Below are 21092 nucleotides of genomic sequence, written 5' to 3'. Positions count from 1 at the left end.
ACCCTTTGCTCTACAATTCGCGCTTATTCCATTATTGTTATTAATGCTGCATCGCCCATCATGGAAAACTCCCTCGCAAAAACCAACAGTCTAAAGCCTCCGAGGCGCAAACTCCAAAAGGCCGACCCCAAGCTCAAAAGCCTCAACAAAGCCAAGCGAGGCTCTACCGATTCTCACTCATCATCAACCATGGCTAGCCTAAGCCCCATGTCTTCGCCCACCCAGCATCAGATGTCAAACGGTGCGCCTGATCTGAGCGACTCTAAATGGGATCATTATCTCCGACCAAAAACCGTCTTTGTTCCCTCATTTTCGGAAGCTGAAGAACAACATTCTGAAGAAAACATGAATCAATACTACCACCACCAACCAGTCCAACACCCCGAACCCTCACCAAGGGCCGCCTGCTTTAGTCCTCCGCCCCAAGGACAATCATCTTTTCATCGCCAGATCCCCGAATTTCACCACTTAACTCTCCATGAGCACAGGGCCCGGCCATCCCTAGATCGCTCATCGCTCCCTTCGACAGCATCCACCACATCAACTTCATCTGCTATGCGACGTCAGGCCAAGACACCCGTCTTCCGGATCGGACAACTAGAGCAACATGCCCTTGCGCGCAAAGCAAAAGATGTACAGGAAAAGACTTCAAGTGTTGAATTGATCGCTGATCAATACCACGCCCTTCTTGAAACGAGAGATGGTCCCCCAGCGCTCGACTCGCAATTGCCCTCTCGCGCATCGTCACAGTACTCATTCGACGACACTCCTCTTCAGATCCCTCCATATGCGGCTAAACGATCTCAAAGCATGCGAACAGCAAAAACCTCCTCATCAATGACGGCCATACCTCGTCAACTCAGACCCAGACTCAGATCAGCTCCTACCCACGATACGAATGTGGCAGCTGTTGAAGGCGACACTATTTACTTTAAACCCTACTCTTTCTCACCACCACCTTCACCCGAGTACCCCGGAACACCACGACACTCCTGGACAGACGAATTCAGACCATCGTCTTCATCAGGGCATTCATTCCAGGACAACATCAGTCTTCAAATAGCGTTCGACCTCCTCACGAGCGAATTATCTTCCGTCATGACAGGCCGACCACAGCGCAATGGACAAGACACGGCAGCTTTGCAGATATGGGTCATGATTGAGGCCTACGAAAGACTCCGCGATCAACTGACGAGACAAGAACCGTCCAACGCAGAGGCGCAAAAGGTTGCGACTATGTTTGATTGCTGGTTAGCATCATTGTACTCGATTCACTCGTCTCTTACGGAGAGCACACTGCCCAGTCCTACGGAATATGCAGGATTGGAAGAAGAATTGGATTGATTAAATCACGACTACTCTTTTTTCTGTTCACAAGGTCTTTTTCAGTGGACATGATAACGAATGTTGTTTTATTTTATTTTTGTTTTCTTTGAACTGAAGCTCGAGCCTTCTCAATTTTCTCCATGTCATCAACAGAAGGGTCCATATGGATCTTTCTGTTGAAAACATGGAGAAAATTGAGAAGGCTCGAGCTTGTAACGAATGATATGGAATCGGCGTTATGGGCGCGAGCCAGAGGAATAACTGGCATGGAACAAAATGCGGCTGGATTGGATATAGCTGCTGGATGGGTAGATACCTGGAGGACTAGTTTACTGCATTATTTGAAATCACTACTTTGATCAACGTTGTCTTTGTCGGTTTGTGATATGAGGTCAGTCAGTTGGAAAGATCAGCATTACCAGCACTGCCACGTTTCCAAGATCGTCAACAGGCCCTTGCTGAAGATATAAATAGAAGTCATGGAGATCTTGATGATTTGGCAGGACTAGGAGCTAATTGTGGCAAATTGATTGACATCCAGCTGGGATAGTGTTGTAACCCTTTGAATGAGGAAAAGATGTACTTCAACACCAGAACGATGTAGTCAGCAAGTATCGCACGAGGATAGGAAATATGAGGTTAACCGTCAGAATAGAGCTACTGATAATAGTTACGCCCGGTTCCTGATAGTAAACTCTATTCACTAGACCTATCGCCTGCTAGACGTGAATAGGACTCGCTTACAAGATCCATGATAATGACGTCGTTGCTTCTTGCGAGCAGTCATACAAACAACACGGCCATTAAGTTAATCAGTTTAGAGTAAAGAATGGAAGAATCAATGGTTTATCTAAAGAATCTTAGAGATCTAGCCAAGCAGATAGCTGTCAATGGATACTCAGTATTGATATAGACAAATCTACCTAAATTATAGATATTCGTCGCTGTAAGAGGATGACCCACTCTAGCTTGAACCTCAACTCAATGCGTCGCGTGAATCTCCCATCGTCATTCAACCCAACCACTAAACAATCAATAATCGCCAACTCAATTGAGCACTCCCACGTAATAATAATCGTAATAAAGAAAACATGGACGACGACTACGGAGCCGACGATGAACTTCTCGCCGCCATGGCCGCTGCTGATCCAGCACCAGTCGCACGACCAACACCACCAAAGATCCAGCAACCCACGCCTCAACGGCTCGACAAAGCGCCTCCTTCTTCCGCCTCGAGCGCTGGAAAAGTAGTGCAACCAACCCCCCAAGCTCTACCTCAAAAACAATCTGGATCAACTATCCTGGTATCGCCCCGTCAGCGAGGAAATCCCGTCCTGACAAGCATTCGATCCATGCCGTGGGAGTACAGCGATATCCCATCCGACTATGTTTTGGGACTAGGAACATGCGCTTTATTCTTGAGGTATGAGCCCCATTTCTAGAAACAAATATTCATACTGATACCCATCAAATAGTCTCAAGTACCATCGTCTTCACCCCGAGTACATCTACACTCGCATCCGCAATCTCCAGGGAAAATACAACCTGCGCATCCTCCTCACCATGGTCGACATCCCCAACCACGAAGCATCCCTCAAAGAGCTCTCCAAAACATCCCTCGTCAACAACGTCACCCTCATTCTCTGCTGGTCCGCCGCCGAAGCCGCGCGCTACATCGAGCTGTACAAGAGCTACGAAAACGCCTCCTTTGGCGCCATCCGCGGCCAACAACCGTCAAGCTATGGCGAGAAGCTCGTCGAGTTCGTCACCGTGCCTAGAAGCTTGAACAAGTCGGACGCTGTTGCTGTGGTGAGCAACTTTGGCAGCTTGAGGAATGCCATCAATGCCGACGCCGAGCAGCTTGGTATGCTCAACGGCTGGGGCGGCGTCAAGGTAAAACGATGGGTTTCTGCGGTTGAAGAACCGTTCAGAGTAAAAAAGGCAGCAAAGAGAGGCGCAAAGGCTTCTGAAAAAACAGCGAGACTTGACCAAGCTCTCCCCCTTTCTCGTGTACCCCTACGAGACATGCCTGCCGCTGTATCAGCAGTAGCATCATCATCTTCACGACAACCCCCTACTGGAGAAGCGTCTTCTTCTGAAACACCCCAGGCAAAGCAGTTCCAGTTTATGGATAACACTGATGACGAGGATGATGACGAAGAAGCTATGCTTGCCGCTGCTATCGAAGCGTCGAAACAGACTGCTCAGACAGAAGAGGCTAGTCGAACGAGTCAGACAGATGATGGTGAACAAGTCAGTGAGGGTATTGCAGCTGCTCTTGCGAGATTGAGAGAGACTGATTAAAGTATACACTTTGATGGTTATTTTATTTCCGAGTACTGGCCAAGTTGCTCAATTGAGTCTCCAATCCTAGGCTCTGTAGGACTTCAGGGACAAGCGTATGGTCACTGCGATTATTCACCGAGCGACTTGGTCAAGATCTAGGGATCGTCTATCGCGATGTTATGATGACTCTTCTGACTACACAAGCCGGTTCGATGTCTGCATGATTGACATCAATCATGCGCAGAAGCCCTGTCGGCCGCGTCCCATCTTTGGCAAAGCGACACCAAGGCCGGTTTAAAGACAATCAGCACCACAGCATGCAAGAGGGAACATTGGCCTCTGTTAGTTTCCAATCCCAGATCCTGGCCTCTAGGTATCAAAAATTGGTCCCTAGAAGCATAAGAGACGAAACAAATAGGCCAGCTTATGCTTCTCAGCCTAGATTTTGTTGAATATTTTTTTCTTCATACCCTAAGACTTGGGAGGTCAATGTTTCTACTACTTGACAGCCTGGTACGAAGAAAGCCGTCTCAAGCTTCAAGATATTGATGGGATAGGGCTTTGACAGTGTCCTTTGGTTAAAGGGATAACTCCAACCATACATTCACATAGAGAGCTACAGGACATGTAAACGTCCCCAGATAGGAAATCAGTGTACAGAACGACAAAATATAATACTAGTCACAACTTATTGTCCTCCCTTTTATGTCACTATTTATTGGCTTGTATCTGCATTTGGTCTTCAACAGATAGGCGTTAAAACAGATATTTCATTCGCTCCGTCTTATTTTATGTTCTGTTCCATTCCATCTAGAGTTGAGGATACTTCTTCGGGGCCGTTGTGTTTAACCCTCATGCATAACTCCATGATCTTAATTCATCCATCCGCTGTTCCATCTTGACCAACGTTTAAGAACCTCCATCCCGCTTAGCATACTCCTCCTCCATGGCCTCCTCGTAAAGCCGATCAGCCTCCAACTCAGCCTCCGTCTTTGGTCTCGTCACGCCGGCGCCAGTGTTTGCGCCTGCACCTGTAGCGACGCCAGTGCTGTTGTTGGTCTGTTGTTCTTGCGGGGTTTGAGAGGATGCTGTTGTGGTGGTGGTTGACTCTGAGAAAGTGGGGAGACCCATTTTGTTGATTTTGTTAAGATTGAAAGATAGAGATTTGATTGGGAGTTGTAGAATTGATGGTCAAGTCGTTATGAGTTGTGTTAAAGTTGGTGAGCTTGTTACAATGAATGAGTGACTGACTGACTCTTGACAACCTCTTATACATTCACTGTGGCGAAACTGTGGCGGTGGATACGTCACCTGTGGCTCGAGCTATCGTGGAACAAGAGACGGGAAAGAGCCAGTCACGTACGATGAATGAAGAATCCAGACTCTAGAGCTCCGTTTTGACCCGTTGAGTAATTGCTTTTGTTGGCGGATATAGCCTTGTCAAGTTGCAAGTCCGATTGGATGGAATGTCGATCCAGGGTCCTGCTTGTGACATCATGCTATAAATCCAAGCTTAAAGCTCTATGTAAGCTGACGCTGAAATTGCAAAAGAATTGAAATTTATATACTTCTATCATCAATCTCTGTAACGGGACCAAAAAGAGAATGATGTACAGCGAACCATGGATGCATTCTGAACGCAGACATCATATCCAAACTCAAACTATAAAATGATAAAATAGGGGTATTTATATCCGCCTTTAAACATGTCGCTTTTATAACTCCTGGGCGCTCTTCCTCAGGTTTAGCTGAACTCTCTAGCCTCTCCAATATCACACACGTCAAACACACCGATTTCTGGAATCCCTCTCTTGCGTAAAGCCTCTTTCAGCACCTTGGGGGGATCCAAGACCTCTTCCATCGTGAGCGCCCAGGTGCCCCAATGTATACCCATCGCCCGCTTGCATTGTGTGTCTCGGAAGATCTCAACAGCATCATTTGGATCGGCATGAACGGGCGAGAAGGCTGCTCGGGGATAGTACGCGCCGATCGGTATCAGGCCCAAGTCGAAAGGTCCACGGAATTCGCCAATTTGCTTGAACTGAGGACACCTCGGAAGGTGGTCGAATTCAGCGCTGTAATCATCAGTTCCTGGTGGGAGACTTGGGACAGATCGGTAGCCTGTGTCGCCGCCAAACCAAACCGATTTTCCACCAGACTTGACAGCCCAAGAACACCAGAGAGTAGTGTCGCGGTCGAATAAACCTCGAGCAGAGCTGTGCTGTGCTGGCAAAGCTGAGATACGAGCACTGATTTCGCGTGAGTTATCTCCGTCCTTGACGGTGACAGTTAGGTCGGCATCCTCCCACCAATCGAGCTCGGTAACATGGTTAATGCCAGACTTGCGGAACCACGTCTCTAGACCCAATCCAACAAAGAATTGGGCGTCCGGGTGGTATTTTTGAACCTCAAGAATAGAGGAATGTGAAAGGTGATCATAGTGTGAGTGGCTAATAACAACAGCGTCGACAATAGGGATATCCTTAATGTCGCAAGGCTTGGGCGTATATCGTTTGGGACCCATAAAGCTGAATGGAGAGCATCGATCTTCGAATACAGGGTCAAAGAGGACCCGCAGGCCAGAAGGGTATTCGACGTAGTAGCAGGCATGACCTAGCCATGTCGCACGGATCTTATCGGTAGTCTCGCGCTCGGTGTTCCATTGAGGCTTGACAACTGGTACATTAGGAGGATTCAAGTTGGGCTTTTTGAGATCGCCGGTGAAAGAAGGCCTGGAGTGGTCAGTTTTTTCTGGAACAAAAGACGCTGGCGCATGGTATACATACCACCAAATCTTTCGGACCATGGTACCGAAGCTGGGATTGCTTGCACAGGAAGGATAAGGGTTCTTGAAGCCTATGACCGATCCGCGCTTGAGACGGTGGTGAGGGTTGGAAACAGCTTCATCTGGAAGAGCAGATCGGCCTGGAATCTTGGAGACAGCCGTTGTGGCAGCCATTGAACCGCGAGGCATGCTCTGGGCAGCGGATTCGGTGGGCTTGAGTTGTGAGGAAGCGGCGCTTGCTGTGGTGGTAGCCATGATGGAAGAAGTTGCCGAGGAAGCGGTAGAGTATGCGAGAGCAGCGACTGGTCTAATATTCGACCCTGATCCAAAATGATGACTGAGTCGACGGATCGTCGGATAGGTACGCGGCATGTGGGAATGTTATATCCCAGACCGGAGACTTCGGGGTCCTGCAGAGTTGCACCAAAGGGTAGGGGTGGGCAGATTAAGGCGGACAGGGAGGGAGGGAGGTCAATCACCCTCTAGACCATTGTCTTGTAGGTGACACAGACACAAGGAAAGAAGACACAAAAGTGAGGAGAGAGAGAGAGAGAGAGAGAGAAAAGAACGACTCGTAAAAGGTGGAGGAGCAGCTTAGTGAGAGTCTAGACAAAAAAGTAAAATGGAGAAGAGGTCAGTGAGTTGGACGATTTGTCTGCAGGAGCGGAACTATTGTGGTGAGGCTATGACAATTGCAGTATAGACACAGACAGGCATAGACAGACTCAGGATCAACGGGATACCCAGATGGAAGGATCATAGAAGACACAAAAGAACCAATGGTACCGAGATTAACAAGCAAGGGGTCCTGGAAAGGTCGTTTAACAATTGTTGGGTTCTTTTTTTCTACGGTGGGTTTTTAAACAGTTAGTAATACGAAATGAAAAAGATATTCAAAAAAGTCCATGACATCGATACATTCATAAAAACACTGTAACTTAGCAAATTGTGTACACACCTACTAGCAACAAAGCTAAGCATGGACGATGCACTAGTAGCGGTAGCAAAACATTTACCCGACCCGTCTAGAGAACATGACTAGACCAGGAATAGACCAGTTTAGATAGCTCATAGTCTGCTGCTGCTTCACCTATCTTAGTGCAAACTACTAGGTTTCGGTCACTGCAGGTGCAAGCACAATACATCACTATCACATGGGCTCAGACGCCTTTCACAATAGGTACTATGTAACTTTCATTGTCTCCCTCTCTGTAAACCCTGCAGTGTAAACGACTCCTCAAACGCGCAAATTGCAATCTTCCCGACACGGCTTTTCTGGAACATGATCATCCGCGGGGAACAAGCAATTCCCGAATGTAACAGAACACGTGGTATCCTAGTTCGTCTTCTGGAATTTCCCACCTTTTTGGTTATTAGAATTAGCTGCTAATTTGCCGAAATCACGGTTACAGCTTCCGCTGGTCCTGATTCTTGTCCTGTCGTCAACTACGAACTACTGCGCACGGAGTACGGATACTACCTACTAACTTGCATAGTACTAGATGAGCCGCAGCAGTAAGATGATCAAACCGCAAAAGCAGCCTTACCATGGGTGACACCCCTGACAAGGTGCTTATCACCCCTGCCATGGCCATGTGGTGCCCTTGCACGGCCCCTTCATTATCACTGTCACTAACACTCAGGCTTACGAATACAACATTGCCAAGTCAAGTCAGACTCATCAGGAACAATATCTCTTTATGCTTTTTTGCAACTATAACTTGTTCATCAAGGCCCAGCTCTCTCAAGTAGGCTCGTGGTATCCCTTCTCAAACAAACACCAAAAAAAAAAAAACCAGGTATCAACCAATTATCAACATGCCCTTCCACGCTCAACTCAAGCTCGCTCTCGTCAAAAGGTACCCTCATTCAGTACTTATCCATAACAAGAATAAAAGAAGCGTAATATAGACACGGACCAGCCAGACGCAACTTGTTGTAATTATCCATCATCTCAGCCAAACGCCGAAAAACAAAAAAGGCCGCCCGAAGCATTAATCGTCATCATAAGCGTCTTGAAAGATTGCTTTACATATCCATTCGTTGAGTGTCCTCTTGCATCTCGTCGCTACCGAGCTCCTTTTCGAGTTCCTCCGTCACAAAACCTTCGTAATCGTCAAGGCTCTTTTGGACATGGATCTTGAACTTTATGACATCGTTGAGCATTCGGTCAATCTCCGTATGAAGCTCCTCTCGAAGAGCGTTGGCTTGAAGCACAAGCTGTTCATACCTGGGTTTTAGTTAGTACGTGTCACTTCAACTGTAGATCAAGGTTTCACATACTCTATCGTTGTGTTGATTTCGCGCTGTTCCAGGATCTGAACGTTCTCGGATAAACCGGCTCGCATACGAGACAGCTCCTTCTCCATCTTTTCGATGTGTGCATCAGAGGCCAGCTTCTGAGCTGTTGTGACTTCCTTTGTCTTTTCGTACTCTTCCTCAGCTGCGCGAACACGATGATTGAGAGCCTCGACCTCGCCACGTCGATCTTCAATGGCTTCTTTGATACCATCTAGTAGGTCGTGGTCCTTGATCATCTCGTCCATTGCTGTAGCTCGTCGATCCGAGATCTCCTTGCGAAGCGAAATGAAGCTGTTGCGGATTTTACCTCGGAGGTCCAAATTGAGGATGTGGCCGGCCTGATGTCCAGTGGTAGAATCAACTACAAGACGGTCTGCTGATGATGGCCCTGACTTCATTATGGAAGTAGTAAAGTCGGAGTCGTCTGCCACCGTAACTTGAAGTTCAAACTCCCTGCCCTTGGCATTGGCTGCTGTCGAGGGGATTAATGCGATCTGATACGCCATTGTGTTGTATCGATCAACCATCTGTTCCAACTCGTCCAGCTTTCGACTCGCCTCTGCTTCGCGCTCCGAAACTTTTTTCTTCACTTCTTCCAGTCGTTGACTGGCAGACTCAATGCCCCTTTGCAACCGCTCCCGCTCAGCAGTCATGCGGTCAATATCCTGCATGCTGATACCTTGAGCATCAACCGCCTTTTGCAAGCTACGTCGCTCCTCGTCGGCTTCTTGGAGTTCTTCCAAAAGTTTATCGAGTTCTTCTTGTAGAACCTGAGACCGGCTCTCGTACTTCTCGGACCGTTGCATTGCCAGCGCATTGTACTCCTCAAATTTGACCTTGTCCTCTTCCATAATCTTGAAGTGGTGATCAAGAACTGCGGGGTCTGGCGTCGACTTTTCTAAATCTTCGATTTCTTTGAGAAGTCGCGCGTTTTCGGCCTCAAGCATGTCGAGTTCGGATGTGTACTTTGAGTTTGATCGTTCGAAAGCAGCTGCCATGGATTGAACATGGGGTGCCAAAACACGTTCGGCTTCTTCGTCGCCTAGGTCTTCATCCATAGCTAGCCAGTCTCGGTAACCATTGCTGAGGAAGTCGAAGATAATGCGGTCACCACTGACATCAATGCCGGCCTCCATACAAGCTTCGTCATACTGGCAGTTCACGTAACCGTCGAGCATTTGAGCAAGCTGCATCATCCAGTGAAGCAGGCCAAGAAATGTACTCCAGTTCTGTCCTCCCACAGCAGCAATTTGACTCTTTGTAATGCTCCTCTCGAATGGATATCGCATCTGTTTCAATAGAGGAGGAACCTCCTGGTCGATATTCTTTTGAAACTTGTGGCTGGGATCGATGCGGTGATAAAGCCACTGGAACATATAGTTAAAGTCCTTCTGTGTCGGCGATTTCAAAACATTTTGTGAAAGAACGTGCTTCATCTCCATTTCAAAGTTGTGTTGTACCATGTATTCCATAATCTCCTGTCCAATCCGGGCCTGGAAAGAGCGATCTTTTAGAGGTCGAGGATCGCGGGGAACACCAGCAGGCGCAGGGGTCGTCTGAAAGAAACTCTGGTGGTGACTAACCGCCGGAACAGTGGATTGACGAGGTCGATATACGCTGCTTCTTCGGTCGCCATCCGTAGAAGCTCGCTTTGTTGCGGTTCCGGGAGTGAATGTCGATTTCGGCGCAAACGAGGAACGCTTCACTGAGGAAAGACCGAGGTCTACGAGGTTTGTTCCTGAGGATGATCGTTGGAACATGGGCTGGCTAGGGCGCGGCATGGCAAGGGAATGCCTAGATCCCGACATGGAGCGCACATGGCTTCCCGGATAATTGCCGCCAATATTCGAGCTGGATCGCTTCATAGTCGAACCGGGCTGAGGAATGGCGCTGTTTGCACTAATACCTCCGAGGGTCTATGTCGAGTCAGATTATCGGTCAAAGTGAAGTGTAAACAATGTTTTGACAGCGGCGCATAAGCTGGTGGGAATAGTCGGGGCGTCGCACCTCTCTGGGTCTACGGACGCTCCAAAGGCCCGTATCTTGGGACATGTTCTGACGAAAGGAACACTATGCGACTGCAATGGTATGCATGCGCAGTATATTCGAGTGTGGTGTGTTGCGGTGTGCGCGGGTTGGTTATCGTCGTAATAGTTGTTAGTGATGCAAGGTGGGATGTGAAAATGCGTAACTCTAACGAAGTACGGGAGATTGGGCGTTACAAAACTGTTGCTCGGGCGGAAAGTAAACAAAGCATGTAAACGGTGTGATTGGTCCAAGATTTAACGTGGTCGCAGGTGGAGTCTTTGTTTTGAGCTGGCAAGTAATCAATTGACGTTGCACGTGATCGCAACTTTGAGCTTCATGCGCGATACAACCGTTTGGGCAGGCACGTTTGGGACGGTCGGCAGGGAAGGTACGTACCTACTCGGCAGGTCGATAAACTGCAAGCCTCGGTCCAGATCGGTCACGCTCCCGACTCCACGCCTCCACGTTATTGAACTCCACGGTCCGGCCTCCGCAGACAATCCAGGCACATGCTTATAACATTTCCATCATCACCGATCGAGTCTGTTTAGGGGTTCCTTCTTTCATATTTATCCATTGCGACTCTGTTGATGTAGTGAGAGCCGTCTGACGGCTGAATATTATCAATCATGTCTATCCGCGAGGATCTAGTGACCTCTGCAGTAAGTATATCCCTTGCTCCCAGCCATTCAATCGGAAACCGTAGATACTAACTCCTGAACAGATTCAATGTCAGTAAACCTTTCGCGACAACAATGCCGAATTCGCCGACTAACCTGCTACAGTTCTACAAGACCCAAGCGTCGCGTCATCCTCGGTCGAAAGCCGCATCTCGTTCCTTCGAAGCAAGAACTTGACTCAAGAAGAAATCGACGTCGCGCTATCTCGAACAGGTGGCAGCGCACCAGCAGCTCCCAGTGCGCCCTTTCCCAGCGCGCCTGCCGGCCCTCCTCCTGGTCAGCAATACTATCCCCCCTATCCACAACATGCCTGGCAACCACCACCACCTCCGCCGCGCAGGGACTGGAGGGATTGGTTCATCATGGCTACGGTAGTTGGAGGAGTGTCTTATGGTCTCTACGAGCTCGGCAAGGTATGATTTTGGAAACGCGACTACTCCAACGATATAGACTAACATGCGATCAGCGCTACGTATACCCCAATGTAGCACCCCCGACACCGGAGAAGCTAGAACAGGACAAGAAATCGATCGAGGATCAATTCGACCGAGCTTTTACACTGGTTGAGCAACTCGCCAAGGATACGGAGAGCTTGAAGAATGCCGAGAAGGAAAGAACCGAGAAGCTAGATACGGCGATCGCGGATCTCGAGACAGTTATGACTGATCTCAAGGCTTCCAACCGACGACGCGAGGACGATGCGAACCGAATCAGGGACGAGGTCCAGTCTCTCAAGGACGCGATTCCCAAGGCTCTCGAGAACCAAAAGTCCCTGACTGATAACCGCCTGCGCGAAATCAACAGTGAGCTTACCAGCCTCAAGACATTGGTTTCTCAGCGCAGCGCCACCGCGAGCTCCTCGACCATGAACTACATGAGAAATGCTGGTGGTAGCGTGGGCACTCCTGCTGCCGCTGCTCCTACTCCTGGTGCTTCTACTTCTGCTGCTCCGATCAACGGAGAGAAGGCGGCAGTTCAGTCGGCCACCACTACCCCTGCGGCCGAGGTTCCCAAGCCAACATTCCCCTCCGCTCCTCAGCTTAACCGTTCATCCTCCCCTCTTGCCAACATGACAGGCAAGAAATCTATTCCGGCCTGGCAGATGGCCATGGCCAACCAGAATGATACTTCTTCGACTCAAGTCAAGGCTGACGAGTCCAAGGCTGGCGCAAGTTCAAGCTCTTGAAAAAGTACTGGAGTTTAGTTCACTTAATTGTATAGTACTTTATGCATCTATAGTTTTGGGGTAATATGGGGGTTACGAGATGGTGTTGCAGCGTTATTACATTACAAATATCATACTTTGAATATTGCAACTATGTGCATGTGATGAATATTATGGGTTCGTAACACATACATTAATTTATTGTCTATTGTTGATCTTTCCTTACGTTTCAACTTATGCAGACAATATGTATCAAACTTGAATTAAAGGCTTGTGCCAAGGTGTGATTGTCTCTCTGGTCAGTATTCAGTATCCGTATATTGACCTCTCGCGCTTGCGTCGCGCTTACATGCATCCCCCTGCTAACTCTGCATGCACTCAACCTTGAAAGCTTTCCGCAAGAATTACCGTTTTGGGTTGAGTCTGGAAACATCACCACTAACAAAAACGCTGCCAACGCATTAATCGGAAGGTCGAGTATGATTTCCAAACCTTCTTTGCCGTGTGTCAAATTACCGAAGGGGTCCATCTCAATCTAAAGCAGTAGTAGAAACTGCCATCCCAACATTAGATACTCACTTCTAACCTCCTCAAACGGTTGAGTGCAGTAGCCCCATTTCCTATGCCGAGGCTTATTAGACCACCCATCCATCACCTGCCTCGATTTGGAGGATCTTTTATTGACCTATTGGCTTTCTTTTCTGTGTAACTTGTGACTTTTCTTTGCATCTTTGTTGGGTTGTATACATATTTACATTCTTGCATGAACCCTTTTGCTGTGAAAAACAAACCGAGGCATATCTCTCCCACCCCCATCTGGCGGCACACTTGCAAAAAAGTGGCAAAGCAAGAAGTGTCATGGACTCTTAGAAAACCACCCATACCTTACCTGGACTCTTGACGCGGGTTTCAAAACTTGTATAGAACGTGTGATTGGTCTTGGCGTGGAGAAGAATTGCATTAGGCCTTACAAGAGTTCCCGACTCTTTGTTGACTTATAGCCACTGTACGACAACTCATCACTCACTCACTCATTCTCTTTCTACTACCCCCTCTGTTGCCAGCACACCTTTTCTCGCATTGCTTTTCACTTTGGGGACATACTTGAATCATTTGGGCTTTCAAGTTGTCGCAGTGCGTTGGCAGTGTCAAGCCTCTTTTCACTGGCATCAAGACTCAGCTGGCACGAGCTGAATCACTTGTATTATCACTCACTCACAACTGCAACTTAAATACAGCTCAACTACCTCTACTTCCACAATCCTCACAACTCGTCAAGATGAATCTTGAAACGATACGCATAGTCGTTCCGTTACTCCCTCTCATTCTTCGCCAATCCTTCTTGCACGTCCTTCACCTGTCCGACGCATCCAAGCACCTCGACCTTCGAAGCGCCCTCATAATCGCCTGTCTCCGCGTTATACTCACACCCAAAACCCCCCGTAGTATATCCGCAGTCCAAGAACTTACTCTCCGCGACCCAGGAATCAAGGGTCGTATATGGGTTAGCAAGTACGCCAGTCCACCTCCTCCCGAGACATCAATCCGCGATGCCCTCATCGTCGCCCTCCAACACACCGGAGACTCCACCTGCCGAGTCCCCGTTCCCGACCTGGTTGATGTCGAGGCCGAGTGGACCGGCTACCGGAGTGGTGTATCCAGTGGCGCTCCGTTGCCTGACGTGTCGGAGCGGGAGAGGTATCACGGCATGATGCGGGACTGCAAGCGTCCAACAACTGTGCTGTACTTGCACGGCGGCGCTTACTATCTCTGTGACCCAGCTACACATCGTACCACGACCAAGAAGCTGGCCCAGTTGACGGGTGGTCGGTGCTACTCTGTGCGATATCGTCTTGCGCCTCAGCATCCGTTCCCTGCGGCGTTGCTGGATGCGTTTGTGTCTTATTTCACTTTGCTGTACCCACCTCCAGATGCTTACCACGACCCTGTGCAACCGGAGCATATAGTGATAGCTGGTGACAGGTATGTCTCGAGTCCAGGCTCTGATGTATTACAAGTACTGACTGATAAAATCACAGCGCTGGCGGCAATCTTTCACTCGCACTACTCCAACTCATCCTCGAACTCCGAAGACAGGACTCTCCAATATTGTGGTACGGTGAACTACGCCAAGTTCCCTTGCCAGCTGGCTTGGCACTAAACTCTCCATGGCTGGACGTTACACAAAGCTCTCCGACATGGGAAGCATCCACACCAACACCATTCGACTATCTCCCCAAGCCCGAGAACGTGGATCAGCTCGCGATACCTCCCTGCAAGGCATGGCCAGCCAATCCACCAAGGCGCAACCTATACGTCGCCGACGAGCTCGCCGCCCACCCACTGGCCTCTCTTGTGATGGCGCGCAGCTGGAAAGGGGCACCGCCCATCTACCTCTGCACGGGATGGGAGATTCTCGCGTACGAGGACAAGTACCTTGCGCGCCAACTCGAAGCCGACGGTGTGCGGGTGGTTTTTGAAGAGTACGAGGGCATGCCACATTGCTTTGCGATGATGCTACGCAATGCTCCCGCCACGCCGCGCTGTTACAACGGATGGGCGTCGTTTATAAGTGCAGCAGTTGAGAATCCTGGAGGCATTGAGTCGAGTGCTGTCATGATCAAGTCCAAGACTTGTGAGGAGGCGCCGTTGAGGTTTGATCAATTGAGCGATGCTTCAGAAGAGGAGTTTAGACAAAGGGTATTGCATAAAACAGGGTTGGCAGATGGGGATATAGAGATACCCATGGCTAAGCTGTGATGGGTATTGGCAGTTGCAGCATTGTGGAAGTAAGCGAAGTGCATATGATAAAGGTTGGATATAAGAGCCTTTGTTTAATTATTTTATATATACATATTTCTCTTGTTAATTAATATTCACGACTGCATTCAACTACGTGGCATTGATACTGGGCTGTCTTACTTGTACACTTACGTAGCAACTGAAACTTACGACAACCGGCATGTTCGGAACATACGAGGCCAAGCCTTTTACAATCCCAACATTCACCTACATCTCTCGCCCAAGCTCCCAAACATCAACTACTTCATCTAATTACTTGTCTTCCCTTTAAACGTCCGTCTATTTATTATCTTCGGCTCCGCCTCCACCGATCCCGAGACCGGCCCGCAACGGGGGTTCGTAAAACGGACCCACCAAATTTATAGTCGGACGAAATGTCACTGATCTCTGAACCTCGAGACAAACCCGACGAGCCAGACCCAACTCGTCGCACCAGTCCCAGCTTCACTTCTCCCGAGGGTGTCTCGCCAGAAATGATGGAGCGCCACAAAAAGGCCGTCACCTCCATCGCCTCGGCCGTCCGCGGCTTCTTCGAGCGCCGCGAGCCCTACCGCATCTTCCACGGCAGCACCAACAGCACCCGGCCCCAGACGGCAGGCAAGCCCGTCGTCGACATCAGCGCCCTCCGCAATGTCCTTCAGGTTGACAAGGCCACCCGCACTGCTCTTGTCGAGCCCAATGTCCCCATGGATAAGCTCGTCGAGTCGACACTCAAGCATGGCCTCGTGCCGCCTGTGGTTATGGAGTTTCCAGGTATCACAGCTGGAGGAGGTTTCGCAGGCACAGCGGGAGAAAGTTCCTCGTTCAAGCATGGTTTCTTCAACGATACGGTCAATTGGGCTGAGATGATCCTCGGAAATGGAGAGGTTGTGCGTGCCTCGCGCGAGGAGAACGCTGATCTGTTCCGCGGTGCTGCTGGCGCTGTTGGTTCTCTGGGCATGACGACGCTTCTTGAGCTTCAGTTACAAGAGGCAAAGAAGTATGTCAAGACGACCTATCACCGAACCAGCAGTGTCGCCGAAGCTGTTGCTCGTATCCGCGCCGAGACCGAGAACCCGTCCAACGACTACGTGGACGGCATCCTCTTCTCCAAAGATCATGGCGTCGTTGTTACTGGTACCCTGACTGATGACAAGCCCGCCGATACCAAGCCCCAGACCTTTAGTGGTGCTTGGGATCCCTGGTACTACCTCCATGTCCAAGATCGCACTCGTAATGTCCCCTCTGCCGGTCCTACTGTTTCTCTTGAATCTACCTCTCCTGTTGACTACATCCCCCTCGCCGAGTACTTCTTCCGTTATGATAGAGGTGGGTTCTGGGTTGGAGCTGCTGCATTCACCTACTTCAAGGGCGTTCCTTTCACACGATTCTTCCGCTGGTTCCTCGACGACTTTCTGCACACCCGTATGTTATACCGCGCTCTCCACGGCAGCGGCGAATCCGCTCGCTTTATCGTCCAGGATCTAGGTCTTCCCTACAAGACTGCCGAGACATTCGTTGACTACACTGCTGAGAACTTCAACATCTGGCCCCTCTGGCTCTGCCCCTTGAAGCAGACAGCCCCACCGACCTTCCACCCTCACACTGGCGAAACAACCACTGCTGCTGACGGTACCGTGACGACCCCGCCATCACTAAACATCGGTCTTTGGGGCTGGGGTCCTTCTGATCCAGAGGAGTTTGTTACCAAGAACCGCGCTCTTGAGGACAAGCTCGTTGAGCTTGGTGGTCTGAAGTGGCTTTACGCGCATACATACTACAACGAAGAGGAGTTCTGGAAGCTGTACGGCCGAGAATGGTATGAGAATCTTCGAAAGAAGTACCACGCTGAGACGCTGCCTACTGTTCACGACAAGGTCAAGGTCGATGTTGAAGCTCGAAGGGAAGAACGCCAGAAGTGGAAGCGCTCTCTCAAGAGCAAGCCCCCTCTGGGTGGCCTTTACGGCATTTGGAAGGGTATCCAGAGCAAGGATTACATGCTCCACCGGCATGCGGAGTGGAAGTACAAGGAGGAGAAATAGACGAATACCCGTGCTTGTTGTATAAATGAAATAGAGTTCTGTAAGATAAAGAGATAAGGCCTAGAGTGTGTTCTCGAATGGCAACGGTTAGATGTATCAACAATAGACGAGTTAGAGTGCACTTGATTGTTTGGAAATACATTTCTTTCTATATTCCAATTGTGGTAATTTCTTCTAAGCACCAATTGATCATGTCTATGGCCTCAAGGTTCCTGCTATATCTTCCAGGGGAGACTGTATCCCCGTTATGTACACAAGCTGTCAATGACCATCATTGCTGGCTCAATTAGGGGTCTCAGTATCAGTCTCCACCACACGGGATGCGCTTCTATCGTCCCGTTGCATTTCTCTTCCCAATGCGTCTAGTTTTCTCCCATTGTAGTCATCATGTTCATGATATGCTTCTGATCCCGGTTCGTGACTGTTGAACCAAGTCTAGAAGCAAAAAAGTCCCGTACCGAAAGGTGGACGAGTAGTAAAAGTGTTGTGAGGCTATCAAAAAAGAGTTCTTTACTCCTTGATAGCGTACTCACGCTTGAACATATCGTCAACCTTGGTCAGGTAGTAAGTACCAGGGAGGATAGTTGAAGGGTCACCCTTGGGAGTGTAGTCCTTCTGGAGATGGGCCTGCTTTCGGAGGTCGCACATCTAAGCACATAGTTAGCAATTGTTCGATAAAGAGACAGTGATTTGTTTCTTACCTGATCGTAGGTCTCAGGGGGGACGGCACGGCGGGACTCGAGACGAGAGGGAATGTTCAACACGTCGGAGATCTTGTCAACGCTACCGTTGATGCGGAAAGACAGGAAACTGGCAGCAAGACCGGAGCCGTAGCTGAAGAGACCAATTCGCTTGCCCTCAAGATCCTTGTTGTCGACAACGCTAATCAAACTGGCGAGACCACTCCAGACGCTACCACAGTACATGTTACCGCAGTTGGTGGCGACCTGGATGGCGGGGTTGACACGCTCCTGGAAGCGCTTCTTGGTGAGGGTCATGAAGGTCTTCTCAACAACCTTGTCGGTCAGGGACTTCTCGTAGTCCATGTCACGGAGCTCAGGAGCGACCTCAGCGAAGACGGGAGAGTCGGCGTTGGCGAGGTAGTCGTGGTAGAGGAGACGAGCGTAAGACTTCTGGACAAGCTTGCAAGTGGGAGAGTGGAAAGCCATGTAGTCGAAACGGTCGAGGCCGGTCTTGGTAGAGGCATCGCCGTTGGTGACACCGTTGGTGCCATTGGCCTGCTTGGCCTCACGCTTGCAGTAAGCGCGGTAGGCGGCATCGAGAGCCTTGCTGTAGCAGTTGACGGAGTAGTGGCCATCAACGTAGGGGTACTCGCTGGTAAGGTCGGGCTTGTAGAAATCGTAGGCGTGCTGCATGTAGGTACCACGCAGACCGGGTTCGGCAACAATGGGAGCGTTGGGGCCGATCAGGAGAGCGACGGCACCAGCACCACCAGTGGGGCGGGCATTGCCCTTGGCGTAGAGAGCGATATCACCGGCAACGACGATAGCATCGCGACCGTCCCAGGCAGAAGACTCAACCCAGTTGATGGCGTTGAAAACAGCGTTGGTACCACCGTAGCAGGCGTTGATGGTGTCGACACCCTCGATGTTGGTGTTGTCGCCAAAGAGCTGCATAAGCACACTCTTGACCGACTTGGACTTGTCGAGAAGAGTCTCGGTACCAACCTCGAGGAAACCAATCGAGTTGGGGTCGATGTTGTAGTTCTTGAGGAGCTTCGAGGTAGCGGTAAGAGCGAAAGAGTAGATATCTGAGGGGGCATGTCTGTTAGCGGTGATCCAATGGCATCATGATTGTGGGATTTCGTAGAACGCGGTGAGGATGGTCGCGCTAAAAAAAAAAGATGATCTTTTTTTCAGGGGACGGTGAGGAACGGGACAGTAGTAAACTCACCCTCGCGATCGTCGCAGAAGCTCATCTTGGTCTGGCCAAGGCCAATGGTGTACTTTCCGGCGCTAACGCCATCGAACTTCTCAAGCTCGACCTGATCAACATACTAAAAGCGAGTAAGATTGTGGTTAGCCAGGGTCATGATGAAAAGAGGCGTTCTCGAGCGTTGGGGGATTTATGAGGGGCACAATCTGGACAAGGTAATGGAGGGGCACACGACCAGGAACCCGAACACGAGAAGTAATAACTAAACGCAGGGACTTTTTTTTGGCCGTCTGTCGCAGCCAAAAAGTTTGGTTTTGGGTGAGGGGCAAACATTCAACGGCGGCAACAATTGCTAGGAGCAGAAGCAGCAGAGCATTGAGGTCGCCACAGCATAAAAGGGGTATATCTCAGCTTACCTGGCTGGGGAAGTAAAGCTCAATGGCCTTGATGCCAATGTTCTGAGGACGAGAAGACATGTTTAAAGACTTTGGAGGGGTGAAGTCGATTGGTGGGGGGAAAGAGAAAGAGAGGAGGAAGTCGAACACAGAGAAGAGATGGGAAGAGAAGTTAATAAGAAGAAAGAAGAGGATGTGGAGATGACTTATAATAAGTCGACCGACAGCTAGACAAGGGAAGGGGGTAGCCGGAACGAATGCGCGAGATTGCGGGTTCTGGGTTTAGTTGCTGTAGGTGTGAGGTGGTCGTGTCGTGCGTGTCGTGTCGTTGAAAGAGTAGTGGTAGGAGTAGGAGTAGGTACACACTTTAATAAAGAGTGCTCATGATGGGATGGAGGAGGATATGGGGTGTGATTACAAGGCTCCAGCCTACTAGGCCAGCCAGGCCAGCCAGTACCTAAGGTTCTGGCGGGGTGAGTGGACGCGAGTGACCTGCTATTGTTGGGCGGCTTAGTTGGGTTCAGAGGTATCAAGTTTTTCACCGCCCTTTGCCTTTTTCCACTGGACAGACGCTGCACTGTTGGCTTGTCGTGTAATTGGATTGGCTGGTCTTTTTCCGGGTATGAATTGTTGTGTTGTGCTGTTTTGATTGTTGTCATGATGGGATAAAGGAAGCACGGATAGAATAGTCTGACAAGGACAAGCTTTGACCGTGTAAACAACAATTGTTTCATATTGTTCTTTTATACGGTAGGCCTATATCTACTATCTATGTGGTAGTTACTGTACCGCCTTCCATCATGAGTTTCACCGAGCCATGCCCCGTCCTGTTATGACTCGGGATGGTATTCAAGCGCCATCCATCATGACCTTACCTCAGCTCACCTCTCCTGCTCACTGCATTTCTTCACGTCTTCTCTCTTCCCAGTCTTGATTACTCCTCCCGGCTTCTACTATGTACATGTCGCCTCCCATCCTTCTGTCTATAGTCAGGGGCGCATGTAAAATGTACATAGTGCAGCAAAGTTATCTCTCTGCCCCCCGTCCAATTTAGGATTGTTGTGGTGGGAGTGGATTGGCCGCTGATAGGTGGGACTATGGACGGGTATAAGTCGCTGTACAGTCGTAGTGTCGTTGGTTGAACCTCTCTGTACCTGACTTGACCTGTTGTTACTGTTGGAAACACGAACACGACAAGCGGCTGTGTTACTAGTTTCTTAGTAGTTGAATCAACATGGGCAATTCGGTGGCTTGGCTTGATATTGGGGTAATTAATCACGGCAAGGAAAGCCTTGTCGATCTATGTTACTTTAATGGTTAATTTATGTGATCATCTAATAGCTTTCAAAGCAATTGTTGAGACGGGCTTGTTTGCTAGAGTACTTGATCTGCACTTAGAGGATACCT

The 21092-nt window shown here is 49.5% G+C and overlaps 9 protein-coding genes across 9 annotated transcripts; 5 read left to right on the top strand and 4 right to left on the bottom strand.

Moving 5' to 3' along the window:
• Positions 1 to 60: 60 nt before the first annotated feature.
• On the top strand, positions 61 to 1344 carry FGSG_09258 (uncharacterized protein; the record flags this gene model as incomplete). Its single annotated transcript, XM_011330208.1, has 1 exon — positions 61 to 1344. One exon carries the CDS (start codon positions 61 to 63, stop codon positions 1342 to 1344), a length of 1284 nt encoding a protein of 427 aa, XP_011328510.1.
• A 1073-nt stretch (positions 1345 to 2417) lies between these two features.
• Positions 2418 to 3630, top strand: FGSG_09259 (mating-type switching protein swi10; the record flags this gene model as incomplete). Its single annotated transcript, XM_011330207.1, has 2 exons — positions 2418 to 2749; positions 2802 to 3630. 2 exons carry the CDS (start codon positions 2418 to 2420, stop codon positions 3628 to 3630), a joined length of 1161 nt encoding a protein of 386 aa, XP_011328509.1.
• Positions 3631 to 4362: 732 nt separating this feature from the next.
• FGSG_09260 (uncharacterized protein) lies at positions 4363 to 4848 on the bottom strand. Its single transcript, XM_011330206.1, has one exon. It carries the CDS (start codon positions 4741 to 4743, stop codon positions 4522 to 4524), a length of 222 nt encoding a protein of 73 aa, XP_011328508.1. The 5' UTR covers positions 4744 to 4848; the 3' UTR covers positions 4363 to 4521.
• Positions 4849 to 5224: 376 nt separating this feature from the next.
• On the bottom strand, positions 5225 to 6652 carry FGSG_09261 (uncharacterized protein; the record flags this gene model as incomplete). Its single annotated transcript, XM_011330205.1, has 2 exons — positions 5225 to 6344; positions 6399 to 6652. 2 exons carry the CDS (start codon positions 6650 to 6652, stop codon positions 5357 to 5359), a joined length of 1242 nt encoding a protein of 413 aa, XP_011328507.1. The 3' UTR covers positions 5225 to 5356.
• A 1773-nt stretch (positions 6653 to 8425) lies between these two features.
• Positions 8426 to 10750, bottom strand: FGSG_09262 (uncharacterized protein; the record flags this gene model as incomplete). Its single annotated transcript, XM_011330204.1, has 3 exons — positions 8426 to 8627; positions 8681 to 10614; positions 10706 to 10750. The coding sequence occupies 3 exons, from the start codon at positions 10748 to 10750 to the stop codon at positions 8426 to 8428; spliced, it is 2181 nt and encodes a 726-aa protein (XP_011328506.1).
• Positions 10751 to 11183: 433 nt separating this feature from the next.
• FGSG_09263 (uncharacterized protein) lies at positions 11184 to 12725 on the top strand. The gene is made up of 4 exons (XM_011330203.1): positions 11184 to 11388; positions 11451 to 11457; positions 11512 to 11819; positions 11873 to 12725. The coding sequence occupies exons 1-4, from the start codon at positions 11356 to 11358 to the stop codon at positions 12590 to 12592; spliced, it is 1068 nt and encodes a 355-aa protein (XP_011328505.1). The 5' UTR covers positions 11184 to 11355; the 3' UTR covers positions 12593 to 12725.
• A 1125-nt stretch (positions 12726 to 13850) lies between these two features.
• Positions 13851 to 15331, top strand: FGSG_09264 (uncharacterized protein; the record flags this gene model as incomplete). Its single annotated transcript, XM_011330202.1, has 2 exons — positions 13851 to 14554; positions 14611 to 15331. The coding sequence occupies 2 exons, from the start codon at positions 13851 to 13853 to the stop codon at positions 15329 to 15331; spliced, it is 1425 nt and encodes a 474-aa protein (XP_011328504.1).
• A 316-nt stretch (positions 15332 to 15647) lies between these two features.
• FGSG_09265 (uncharacterized protein) lies at positions 15648 to 17421 on the top strand. Its single transcript, XM_011330201.1, has one exon. The coding sequence runs from the start codon at positions 15748 to 15750 to the stop codon at positions 17392 to 17394; it is 1647 nt and encodes a 548-aa protein (XP_011328503.1). The 5' UTR covers positions 15648 to 15747; the 3' UTR covers positions 17395 to 17421.
• Positions 17422 to 17521: 100 nt separating this feature from the next.
• On the bottom strand, positions 17522 to 20016 carry FGSG_09266 (hydroxymethylglutaryl-CoA synthase). Its single transcript, XM_011330200.1, has 4 exons — positions 19707 to 20016; positions 19309 to 19411; positions 18096 to 19165; positions 17522 to 18042 (listed from the first exon to the last, which is right to left on the bottom strand). Exons 1-4 carry the CDS (start codon positions 19764 to 19766, stop codon positions 17905 to 17907), a joined length of 1371 nt encoding a protein of 456 aa, XP_011328502.1. The 5' UTR covers positions 19767 to 20016; the 3' UTR covers positions 17522 to 17904.
• Between the last annotated feature and the right edge of the window lie 1076 nt (positions 20017 to 21092).

The sequence above is a fragment of the Fusarium graminearum genome, chromosome 4 (assembly GCF_000240135.3).
Source record: "Fusarium graminearum PH-1 chromosome 4, whole genome shotgun sequence".
NCBI classification, from domain to species: Eukaryota; Fungi; Ascomycota; class Sordariomycetes; order Hypocreales; family Nectriaceae; genus Fusarium; species Fusarium graminearum.
Note: the sequence above shows the minus strand (reverse complement) of the source record. Positions and strands in the feature narration are given on the sequence as shown.